The following is a 13,124-nucleotide window of genomic DNA, read 5'->3' on the forward strand; positions in this document are numbered from 1 at the left end:
GCGGAGAAATCATAGAATCATAGAATCATAGAATATCCTGAGTTGGAAGGGACCCTTAAGGATCATCAAGTCCAACTCTTGACACCGCACAGGTCTACCCAAGTTCAGACCATGTGACTAAGTGCACAGTCCAATCTCTTCTTAAATTCAGTCAGGCTCGGTGCAGTGACCACTTCCCTGGGGAGCCTGTTCCAGTGTGCAACCACTCTCTCTGTGAGGAACCCCTTCCTGATGTCCAGCCTAAACTTCCCCTGCCTCAGCTTAACTCCATTCCCGCGGGTCCTGTCGCTGGTGTTAATGGAGAAAAGGTCTCCTGCCTCTCGACACCCCCTTACGAGGAAGTTGTAGACTGCGATGAGGTCTCCCCTCAGCCTCCTCTTCTCCAGGCTGAACAGGCCCAGTGCCCTCAGCCGTTCCTCGTACGTCTTCCCCTCCAGGCCTTTCACCATCTTCGTAGCCCTCCTCTGGACACTCTCCAACAGTTTCATGTCCTTTTTATACTGTGGTGCCCAGAACTGCACACAGTACTCGAGGTGAGGCCGCACCAGCGCAGAGTAGAGCGGGACAATCACCTCCCTCGACCTACTAGCGATGCCGTGCTTGATGCACCCCAGGACACGGTTGGCCCTCCTGGCTGCCAGATGCATGGGTATATTTACATGCGGGATGAGAACAGAAATCTGACCATTACATTTCATGCAAATATTTTACTGCTGAGTCAACTGCGTAACTAAGTGCATTGCAAACCAACCTGATCACTAATTCTGTGGTCATGTTTTGTTGCTATAATAAGATCCATATTTAAATATTTTTGAAGTAGTTCTTGTACGAAATATTCTCCCACCTTAGTCTGTTAGGAGTTCACACCTTAATAAAGTAGATGTAAAAATGTCACCTGACTGTCTATGGAATTACCCTGTTTCTGCCCACACAAAGAACAGCAAGCAGCCCTTCAAAACATTTCAAAACGAGGGTTCCCAAGCTGCAGGCAGGTGTTTCAGCATACCTCTGGACTCCCTCCTTGCAACCTTCAGAACAGGAGCATATACATCACAGCAAAGGTCTGTCTCAAGCTCTGTGTACACTGATAGAAGGGGGAGGCATGCTCTGCCTTCCTCAAGCTGACACGATTATCCTTATTCCTCATTCCTCAACACAGAAGGAAAGCAATGGGTAACCCATGCTTATGTTCTTAAATTGTCTGATGATAGCATCTTACTGTTTGCTTTCATAATTCTTTAAGGTATCCCATTTCATGAATCTCAAATTCAATTAGCTTCAATGCAGAAATGCTCTGTTTCCTATATCTTTAATTCTGATTGTATTTATTCATTATTTCCACTTCTACAACATTGATTTGTTCTAACACAATTGTATCTATGTCTATCTCTAAAACCATATATTTCAAGTTACCTTGTTTATCTTGAATCTTCACCTAATCAGCACACTAACTAAGTCGAAAATTTCAAGAAAAATCACAGTGTTCTTCAGTTTTGTGCTTTATAAAGACTAAACTTCTGTAGGACAAAAATGAGGGCCCTGCACAATGTTTTTAAGGTCCAAGCAAGATTTCTGGGATCAGACTGACACTTGAAAGTGTATTGCCATGGTGAAAAAGGTACTCTAGTTGTAGCTGTTCCCCTGATGTGCCCAATTCAATGTTACCCTGCCTTGCACAGTGTTCGGGTGTCACTGACTGCTCACTTGTGCAAGTCTTAGCCCATTCCTTCCATTAGGAATTTAGCAATCTTCTGCACTACACTCACTTAGATTAGGTCAACACAAAAAATCAAGGATGGTTTGCAAAAATGTTTATCAGAAATTTAGCTGGTATAACCACATTTTCTGAAAATCTTGCATTAATATCACAGACTTGATCTCTTAATGTGTAGTATGCACCAACCATAAATGGATCTCACCTGCCTGTGATAACCACCTCTCCAAAGTATATTTTCAGGACTGAGCTGACCACTAGGATTATAACTTAATTGTTATTCCAGAAAAACTATTAAATACTGTGTAATGTGCTTGTAGTGGAATCTTCCTTTACATTGTTTGCTAGCTGAAAAGCTACTCCATTCTAGTCCTGTCTAAAAACAAAGCAAAACAAAAATACCACCAAACCCATCCCAAAGCAACAACATACAAAACCAAAACAAGCAAAAGATGCAAAAAAAAAGCAAAATTTTTTTTTTTTGCTTTTTTGTTTGTTTGTTTTTAATACATAAGATGTTCTAGTGTCAGAAGAAAGCAAAAGCAGACTTGTGTGAGATGGAAAAGTACACTGCTGGAAAATATAATATTATCTGAAGACATGTAGGAAAAATATATGAGCCTGGGAAGGGGACTTATCTCTTCTCCTGACTGCCTGAGTGAGAGCTGTTGACAAATCATCTGCTTTTGAAAAAAATATTTGCTGATGATGTATCCTTTGCTTTTTTGGATATTTGAAATAAATTACCGCTTTGCAGAAAATGCTTTTCAACAAAAAGTATTTCAGGACAAGAAGTCATTCCAATTACAAAATGAGTATATAATTTGAAAATATACTTTATTGTGTCCCCAAAGAAATTTTAGAACTATCTGTTAAGATTTTTTTTTTTCCCTTAGGCATATAGCTACATGTAAAGTTGTCTTTACATGTTTGCTTTTGTTAAATACACAATTATTGAAAGATGATGAATGCAGAGTTTAAAATTTAACACCAGGAAAACTTCAAAACTATCTATTTTAAACACAAATGATGCAGCCTATTTTTTAAAACTTCCCCATGTTATTACAACTGATACACGTACAAAAGGAAAGTGTTTTGCACAGAGATAATAGTGCTTGAATTTGTTTTAAATTTTAAGTAGATAAAAAGAATAGATCAGTAACTGACTGATCCCTGTCTCCTCCTGCATTTATTTCCGGCAGACTGTTCCAGCTGTTATTAAAGGAAAAATCAACTTGCAAGAGATTTGGAAAACAACTGGAATCTATGTCTCGAATCTTTTAATTGTGTAATCATGTTAAAAGTTAAAGGGCAGGGGTCACATTAACTTAATACTGCCAGGAGCTTCCACATGTGGCTGCAGTCCCAGCTTCATGAGTTTAAAAGAACTTCTTGCTTTCCTTTTCAGAGCAATGCCATTTCTGCATTCCAGATCCAGGAGGCATCAACTATACCTGTCGGGACTCGGGACAGACATGAAATCCAGATGTTTGCTTATTTGCAATGCCTTTTTGTGTTTTATGGGTTGGAACAAGAATATGGATGGCACTGTGCAACAGCAGACAGTGTGATGTCCTAATGAGCAAGAATGCACATAGAAAATCAGTAATTGTGAATTCCCTGTCTCACAAAAGTAAAGCAAGAAATTCCCATAGACCTCACTAGGAAAAGGATTTTATCCTAAGAATCCAAGCCATTCTACAGGAATATTTGTAACTGCTTGTCATAAAGGAAAAGGAGAAGTCAATCATGCCTGTCTTTGAAATCCTACTCACAAAGAACCACAGTTTGTATGACTCACTTAATTGTTCATTACATGTGAACTTAGGGCTTTCTCCCTTTCAATCCTTTCAAGCTGTCTTTTTATAAATACAAATATTGAGACACTGTTGATAATGGAGATGATGAGATAGAATAACTAAATAAATTACCAAGTCAACACACAATTGATGGAAAGATACTGCAGGCCAAATTTTCACAGATTTTCACTGAGGTCTACTCCAAATGAGCCTACCCGAACCTCTTCATCGGTAAGAGCTAGCTGAAAATACATACACCCGACATTTGCATCTGACATACGCTGCAACGTTTTGTTTGACTTTTACATGGACAGCGGTATCCATCATTTCAAAGCCATATTCAAAGTTTCACCAATGTGATTTTTACCTGTGTGAAAAAGAGTCTGAAGAAGCTGTACAAAACAGATCAGTTGCTAGGGGCAGGAAGATAACTTAATTTTGGAAAGGTCTGTATTGACTGCTTGCACGGGTATGAAATTATATAGACTGTTTCCTTCATAGTATGCATTAGAAAACACATTCCCATGCTACTGCTTCATCATAAATCTGCTTCTTAAAGACACTTGCTGTAAACAACTCCTGGATTAATACAGGACTAAAAACACAGCATGTATCCTTCCTATACGGATAAAAGCTTGGAAAAGCAATACTTACTGGCATACATTGAGTGGAAAAAGGCAAAAGAAAAAGAGAGCTGTTGTATTTTTCATTTGTCATCCCCCTCCACAGCTTTAAGCCAACCTGCCAATTTATGATTTCTTATTGTTTGGATTTGGCAGTGTTGCATCATGAACTCTGTTATGAATGACTGCGTGTTCTTTCTTTTGGACTGTACACTTCCTTGGACAGGAACTGTTGTTTACTACACTGTTGTACCACATCTTGCCCAATCTTTAAATGAGAGGTCTGTGGGCAAGTGCACTGACTGAGCTGTAAGGGAAGGGCAATGACTATAATGCTCTCCTTGGCAAACCCAGTCCCAGCAGGATGCCCATAAGCTGTTTTGGGAATCGTTGTTCTAAGCTCACTTGTTTGTTTAACATATTCCACACTTGTAGCCTATGAATTACCTTCTCTTGCCTATGCCAAGCATGATTTCAGGGCACAGAAGAGAATATTTAAGTAACACTTTGAATTTTCATTGTTTAGTGCTCATTTGCTTTATTTATATTTAAGACTTCAAAAGACACTAATAGAACTAGATGCCTTTGAAAGAAACCCTTGTTTACTTTTTTTTTTTTATATCTATAATTGTATCAGTACTCCTAATAGGCTTACTTGGGCAGATAATTGTTTCTTGCTAGTAAATATATATATATTTTTTTTGAGATGGTACCACTCCCAGATTGCCTCTACCCTAACAGCTTAGAAAGAAAAAAAAAAAAGAGAGAGAGAGAGAGAAGAAAAATAACTATTATTTTAATAACTATAACTAATACATCCCTGTGTTTCTTGAAATATTAGCAGAATACATTCACCCAGAGTCTGCACATGATCAAAAAAAGAAAAGTTAGCAAAAAATCACAAACAATTGTGATATTGGCAGGTAGATCCAGGTCCTCATTTCTCAGAAGACAAGAAGATAACTGTTAGCCTGTGCTTTGTTTCCAGAAGAATAACTAGCTGCTGGTTTACAGGTAAATATGAGATTCAATTACTGAAGAGACCTGGGATGAATTTTTCAAAATGCACTACTGACCTTTTCAGTGTCTAATGATTTAAAAGAACAAACTTAAAGGCAGTTTAAGGCTGCCTCATTTACAGAGAACAAGTACTTGACACAATGACAGCATTTTTAGACTCTCAAATAATTTTGAATCACTTCCTCCTTTACTTTAATACTAATGTCAAGATGGAGGCAGTACAGAAACTGAATAGTGAAACAAATTATGGAAAAAAAAATAGAAATTAAAAATAGTATGATCTTTTTGTGAATATTATAATACCCATCCCTGATTTAAAACTTGATATTAAAAATTTCTTTTGATTTTATAATTTATAGTGGTCTAAAATCTAAAGAAATTCTGTTGACTTTAGAGGACTTATTTCAGTCAAGAAAAATGTTACTTATAAAATACAAAATGCCATAATCTGAAAACCGTATGGAAAAAAATAAAAATATGACTCAATCTGAAAATACAACTCAGTTTTAAAATCAAGTTTAGAGTCAGATGCAAAGAAACACTTCCTCCAATACTGTAGCAGTTTGCTTTAAAACTACTGAATATTTTTGAAGTTGTGATCTTTTATCAGGCATTCAGCATAATTACAGAGCCATTACATAAAACTGGAGTTCAGATAATTTGCAGAACTAAAAGCACTACTTCACCGTTGTTATTAATTTCTGGTAAAGTTATTGTTGACTTAGCCAGTTTTGTTAACAACTAAATCCGTTCCTCAAAAATTAAAAAGAACTTCGTATGGTCTATTATGGGAATAGGTAACACGCTGCTTATAGTTTTCATGTTATAGTGTAAGCTGATGGATTTGATTCCAGAATGAGACTGTGACCCAGCAAACCAATCTGCGTCCAAAAAGAGCTTGTTCTCTCTTTCAGTCAAAAGCCTCTGGTTGGACAGAATAGTGCCAAAGACTTTGCTGTAATTTAGCAAATATACTAAATGTGAAGTTCACTTAAAAAGTTTTGGCAGTTGGTACTGTCACATGATAGAAACTATTCAATCAGTGTTTGGCTTAGAAGAAATTTACTTTAACAAACCTGAGATAACCTTTCAGTTAAGGTTTAAGTTAAGGTTTAGTTTAGGTTTAAGTTAAACATACCACTGCTGGTATTTAGTTGTGCAGGATAATAAAGAAGTAGTCAGCTTTCTTATGTTCTATTTACATCTTCGGTTGACTCCCAAGGTAAATTGTGGATGACTTCAGGGTTATTACTTAAAATAATCCAAACCATCAAAATAACATAGTTTTCAAAACACAGGCTTAACTAATCTTTTTCCATTTGTGATATTGCAGTTATAATGCAATTTGCAATAATGTAATTTGTTACAGTGGTGCAGAAACTGAGGCCTGGTGTTAGCAATCAAAAGTAGTTTCATTTTGTAGTGACAGAAATGAAACTTTTTAGACTCCTCTTCTTGGAGTATGTTATTTTGAATATATGCTATTTTTGGATGCTGCAGAAAAATGCAAATTTATAATGTTCTAATTTGGCCAGAAATATGAACCCTAACAGATTAAACCACATGATCATGCTACCAGCTTTTAAGATGCCAATTAGAAAAAAAACACAGAGGTCTCTGTTTCTTATGAAGAATGATGAACAAAGAGAACTTTTGATGTTTATTCTTCTGCACCCTTAAGAGAGAGCCTGTCCAAAATAGTGCCATTGTAGAATAATGCAACTAAGACAGAGGATTTAACCTTATAGTGACCTTTCATCTTCCTTCAGCCCTGTATCAAATTCTTCCTACTGCTCTGCATTTAAGAGATCTGGAAAACACTTCTTTAATGGTGCTTAAAGCTCTTATTGCCAGATAAGAAGAAAGACTATTCATATGATTAAATATTTATGGTGCATTCCTAGCAATGCCCCCCATATACATGCCCCTCAAATCAATTGCCTACTCCAAAGTTAGATTGCTTGAGAGCTTAATGCATAGCATTGCATGCAGGAGATACAAATTCTTAATTAATGAGTAAATAATCAAACTATCCCTCTTACTATGCTTATATATGCTTTTAATATATTTCCAATAAAAAATGTATTTAGAAAGAATATACATTTTAAACTAGCATACTGATATAGAGATTTTATTAATCACAAGAATTATTAAACCAAATGCATGTGTTGATGAGCTATTGTTTTAGTATGTGACCCTTTCAGAAGAAGACATTGCCTTTGTTAATTGGTTTCCAGCTTCTTTTTAAAGAAATAGGGAAACCAGGAACGAGAGAATGATATTTCTTAGCACACCAGTAGAGGGAGCTCCTTAATAGGACAATCAATTTCCTATCCGAGTTCCTCCGCTGCCGTTCTTGAAGTTTCTACTATACATAAGATTAAAAAACGAGATGAAGTGCGAACATTTCCAGAATGAATCTTTCTTTAGCTATTTCACAGAATAACAAAAGATAATTAACAAAACTATAATTTTCTACTTTTTTTTTTTTTTTTTTTTTTTTTTTTTTTTTTTAATGATAAAGGGGACTAATATCTAAGTTCTGGTGCTCTGCTTACCCTACTGCTAAATTAATTCAAAATTACCTCTCAAAGTATCAGCATGTGTTTAAAGCAGCTTTTTCCTACAATGCTATGCAGTTTCAATTTTACTACAAATGCATCACACAAACATCTGTGACTCATCTATGTGTGAAGATAAAAGGGGGGTGGTCTAAAGCAGGCTGAGAAGAGCCAAGAAAAACAAAATAAAAATCACTGTATCCAGAATTTCTTTAAAAATCCTTTCATGATAGAGGTTCAGAATGGCCAGATATATCAGCCTCAGTTTACAATGCACAAAATGTATCTTCCAACTATTTTCTATACAATTCTGAGAGCAGTTAACCCAGTAACATGGGATATGCTCTGTGTTTTTACCACTCAGCTTATTTTCCTTGAACATATGTGTTTACTTCTACAACTGAAACAGTAATCCTGCCATTGTCTTTTGTAATCTGTATTTGTAATAATGCAACATTGCTGACATTGCTAACAAACCACTGAGTTTACTGAGCAAAGGGGACTACTCTGACAACATTGCTTTGGTAACACCGACCTTAACAAGTACAGTTCTCATTAGTAGCAAAGGGACAGAATTAAAGGGGAAAATCTCTTCCTCTGCATGAGCATTTGGAAAATCCTTTCCCTGTCATGTCCCTGAGCCCTTAAGTAAAAACATACAACTAAGCTTGAGTTAGTTGCTGATTATTTAAGTAAATGTTAACAGATTTTGATTACTATAAATGATTTTATGTGTGAGCTTGAAATAAGGTATGTGCTTAATAGATGAAAGTTTAATGAGAAAATAGCAAAATTTTTACTCAAGTCCACTGAAGTCAATGCAAGAATTCCCTGTGACTTAAAAAGAATCAGGGTTCCAGATGCTGGCCTCAGCAGGAGTTTTGCCTGACCAGGGCAATGCAATGGATTCAGGTTTTTATGGAAAGGCTCTTGTGAAGGAAATCGGCGCTTGTACCCAGGCAATTTGTTGAAGTGCAAGATTTTAAACACTGCTGAAAACAAGTCTAAAAAAACATACTCTAAAAAAACAACAACAAATACCAACTCCCTGGCCCTCATCTGGGGGAAATAAACCAACACTGATCACTTTCCAATATCCCATCTCCGATATGGAGCTATTTTAGGACTTAGCCTTCAGAGGAAGTCCTTTGTTCAGTTAAAAAAAATAAATACAAATTATTTTCTCTTTACCTGCACTGGTGCCTGCACCGGTAGTGAGGTCCCCACCCATCAGGCCACCTAGGAGGTTGAAATGAAATACTATGAGTGAGTACAATAATTTATAACAGGCAAACATGCAAAACATTTTCTCTGACTTCAAACAGTCTGCTCCAATATGCACTACAATTTTCCTCTTACTTCAGCAGGCATCAGATCAGACCCATAGTCATAATATCATAATGTTTAATGTCACACATACAAGGTATTTGCCTTTCAAGGACAAATAAAATATGCAGTACCCAACAATTCATTATTTTACTTTCATACTTCCACAGCACAGGAAGTCAATTATTTTTGAAAGCTAAGTATTCATTCACTTGAAAATTGCCTTTAGGTCAGTGTTAGTCAGAGAAGCAAGGCTTCCACACAGGATTTGGAGGAAGAGACTAAAAGTTTCTGTTAGACAGCATAATTCATACGCTGTCATACGTACTTGCACAGTTTTTCATTTTAATTTCCTCAGCTTTTCATAGGCATCCATGCTAAGGATTTTAGAAACTTCTCTTTGCAGTTGGAGACCTCACAGGTCTCTTTGAACCCTTAAGGGTGTTGATGTTGCTTCAACCAGGCACATTGAATTAACTTAATCCCCATTTATCCTATTCGGAGGTGAGCCCTCATCATTACCAGAGTGAAGCACAGCTTCTTGCTACACAAGCCACTCGACTAACATTTAGCCTTTGCAGAACTACCGATAATAATAAATTCTGTGTTTAGCCACTAAACTTGAAATTTAAGCAACGAGTGTCCTATTTTACTTGTTTCCATTTGTTTGCATCGGCCACGTTTCCCCCTGCCCCCTGAAGTTTTATGGTGTAGTGAGCTCTTACATGAATTAAGTAGACAAGCTGCATTTTTATGAAACAGCAAATTGTCTGCCCTTTTATCCTTTATTGATTTCCCTTAATCTCAGTCAATACTCAGCTTTTTCTAGAACTCTTTTTTTTTTTTTTTTCTATATTGGGAATAGAAACCTCTTTGGCTCTTTTGATTTTTTCAACACAGCAATTTTGGACAAACTGTTATGACTTGTACAAACAGCATTCTTGTCTCTAAGAGTACAGTTTAAAGTGACCCAAGGCACGCAAGCAGCCAATAAAAGAACGTTTAAAGGGATGGGACAGAGTAGAGCCTACCTGTGTTACCTGCACTCGGAGGCCGATGTGTCACGCCAGGAGACATGCTATTTCTTTGCAAAGAAGGATGAGCCAGCGGCAAAAGGTTGGGGTTCCCCAGTGAGCTGACTGGGTTACTGTACACCAAGCTGTTGTGGTTGGACACTGGGATAGAAACTGGCATCTCAAAGTTTGGTGGTGGAACAGCCTGTACAAGCAAAAAAAAGGGAAACAAAGACGAGAATAGTACAGAAGCACAACAGCCTTCAAGTACAGTTACTCTATATTTAGTTCAAATATTTTGTAGTTGGTAGTTAAAATATTTAAGCTCCCCCAGACTAAGAGTCAAGAAAATAGTTTCAAAGAGTTACCAAAGCTTTTAAGCATGATTTTTTAAAAATCAAGCTTCCATCTTCCATTAATACAGCTTGCCTATTTACTCGGTAAGAACTGGGAAAAATTTATCTTTTTCTTTTTTCTTTTTTTTTTTTCCTTTTCCTATTTTTTTTCTCCTATCCTTTTCCTCTCTCTTTTTTCTTCTTTTCTTTTTCTTTATCCCTTTTCTCTGTTTCTCCTTTTCCTTTTCCTTTTCCTTTTCCTTTTCCTTTTCCTTTTCCTTTTCCTTTTCCTTTTCCTTTTTCTTCTTCTTTTCTTTTTCTTCTTCTTCTTCTTCTTCTTCTTCTTCTTCTTCTTCTTCTTCTTCTTCTTCTTCTTCTTCTTCTAAACAAAACCCTGCTTTTATGAAGCTTAATTTTCTTTTTTTTCTTTCATTCAGTGAAGTCGTAATTGTTCATTTGTGATATCTTAATCTAGTGTCACAGATGACTGCAAGATCAAAGGTGGATGATTATGATGACTTCATTGCATGGAGAAAAATTAGAAGGGGTGGAATGCAAAAGGGAAAGCTTTAATTTCAGCTTATGTTGCTTTAGCAACCAGAATGATCGCAAATTATGTTAAAGCCACCAACACAGTAAATGACATTTTTTAAAGTTTCTATTTGAGCTTGGGAAGGGCTTAGAAGAAACAAAGTTCTACTCAGGCTCATTTAGCAAAAGCAAGAATTTTAGAAATAAATGACTCCCTGGGATCTTTGTGTTTTATTTTTATGCGTGTGTTTGGTGATGTCTTTTCAACATAAAATTGTCACCCTTTAAGGTAGCACCCTCTCCTGAGCCACCTTCCTTAGTAAGTATCCCTTTCAAAAGCACAGCAAATTGTGGACTACTCTGACCCTGTATCTGACAGGGAGTATGAGATGATTCTCGCTAACTTCTCAGAAAGACCAGCTCAGTCTTTTTTGTTTGTTTGTTTTTTTGTGTGCCTGAATTTCTTTAAAATCTTTGATTCTGGCATCACTCAAATACACCAGAACTCCATATTCATTTTTTTTTTAATAATTAATTTCCTTCCTTTTTGAATGGAAAAAAACTTTCTTATTTTTTTTTCCGTCAGCATCTTAGTTTTTTCCCAACAACATCTTAAATGTTAGAATATCTTTATGCAAGCAAAGTACCCCTTAATTTAATTTAAACCCCTTTAAAAATCTTACAAACCTCAACAGTCTCAACTCTTCGAGAAAATCTTTAAACCAGAATTGTACTATTTTCAGAGGAAGGAACTCACACATTTTAATTTTATTGTTGGCAGTTGATAGCACTAAGTCTTCAAGATCCTATGTCAGGCAGCAGAGACACCCTGACCTTGTACCACCCACATTTATTTTCTCTGGGTGGTTAGATCTCTTGGCTGTGCCCTGCATATTACAGCACTGGTCGCCAGATTACTTTTAGCCTTCCAGGCCTTCTTTTCTTTTCTTTTTCTTTTCTTTTCTTTTCTTTTCTTTTTTCTTTTCTTTTCTTTTCTTTTCTTTTCTTTTCTTTTCTTTTCTTTTCTTTTCTTTTCTTTTCTTTTCTTTTCTTTTCTTTTCTTTTCTTTTCTTTTCTTTTCTTTTCTTTTCTTTTCTTTTCTTTTCTTTTCTTTTCTTTTCTTTTCTTTTCTTTTCTTTTCTTCTTCCCTCTTCTGCCTTCAGTCAGCAGGCATAATTTTGCTCTAAATATATAGCCACCATTCTGCTTAACCACTAAAACACAGAGCAAGGTTTTAATTCAGAGCATGATGTGAAGGATACATTACACAAATGCTTTGGGACTTATTTCAAGGTGTTGATTTAGCTCTGAAACCTTCTGCGTGGCCTGTGGCCTGGTTTTGTGAGAGATGGCTTCTCTCGTCTGTAATGGCTGAGACCAGTTAGGGCACCTGACCAGATGGACCTGCTGACGTGGCTCCTCAGCTGATATCCCACATCTCTGGAACTTGCTTCCATTTGGCTGAGAACCTGAGGTGCATCCTAATGGCCATTTTTCCTGAAGAGTTGGTGGGTGTAAGTAGGGCTGGGTAGGGAAGAGTAAGTACTTTGACAATCTCATTCCCCATGTGTTCAGTGGATAAGCAACAAAACTGCATGTGCTGCTATGTCTGTGTAGAGATTCTAAAAAGTATTATTTTTTTTTCCCGTCACAAATGAAAAAAAAAAAAAAAAGAGAACATATGATTACATCTTGAAAAGTGAAATTGCTGAGGTAGATTTTTTGTCCTAGTTGTTCTTTGTTTCTTTTAGGAGCAACCTTCTTCTTCTGCATACGTTTTTACAGTTGAATTCCAGCTCATGTGTGGCTTGTCTTTCAAAGGAAAATTTACAAAGCACATTTCTCAAGGAGCACCAGTTTATGTCATGATGAGTCCGGGCTCCTTGGAAATAGATTGACTGCATAATCTGAAACATTTTATCAATCTCTATGTACATTTTGAAGTGAGAAGTTCTCTTCATTAACTGTGAAAGGATCTAAGAGGTTCCCAAATTCCACATAAAGAAGAGGTACAGCTTGGACCTCTCAATGCCCAGCTGCTTCTGGAATTTAAAGATACCTGCTGCTGCTGGTTTCTGCCTTTTCAAAAAGTTTAACCAGTGAATTCACATGAGGATTGGCATTTTAGCTTCACATCCAGCCTAATGTAAGACTTGAATAAGTCCATGTAGAGCCTCTTGGCATTATAATACTCATTGCTGT

The 13,124-nt window shown here is 36.6% G+C and overlaps 1 protein-coding gene across 23 annotated transcripts in view; it reads right to left on the reverse strand.

Annotated features, from left to right (window-relative positions):
- Nucleotides 1-13,124, reverse strand: part of MEF2C (myocyte enhancer factor 2C) — a 140,511-nt gene that overhangs the window by 21,134 nt on the left and 106,253 nt on the right. For 22 of the 23 annotated variants that reach the window (XM_072030654.1, XM_072030646.1, XM_072030657.1 and 19 more), the window contains 2 exon segments: nt 10,075-10,261; nt 8,909-8,956 (listed from right to left, as the gene is read on the reverse strand). In XM_072030654.1, the coding sequence (XP_071886755.1) occupies nt 8,909-8,956; nt 10,075-10,261 (235 nt within the window). 23 annotated transcript variants of the gene reach the window in all.

Source organism: Anas platyrhynchos, chromosome Z (assembly GCF_047663525.1).
Source record: "Anas platyrhynchos isolate ZD024472 breed Pekin duck chromosome Z, IASCAAS_PekinDuck_T2T, whole genome shotgun sequence".
Lineage (NCBI taxonomy): Eukaryota > Metazoa > Chordata > Aves > Anseriformes > Anatidae > Anas > Anas platyrhynchos.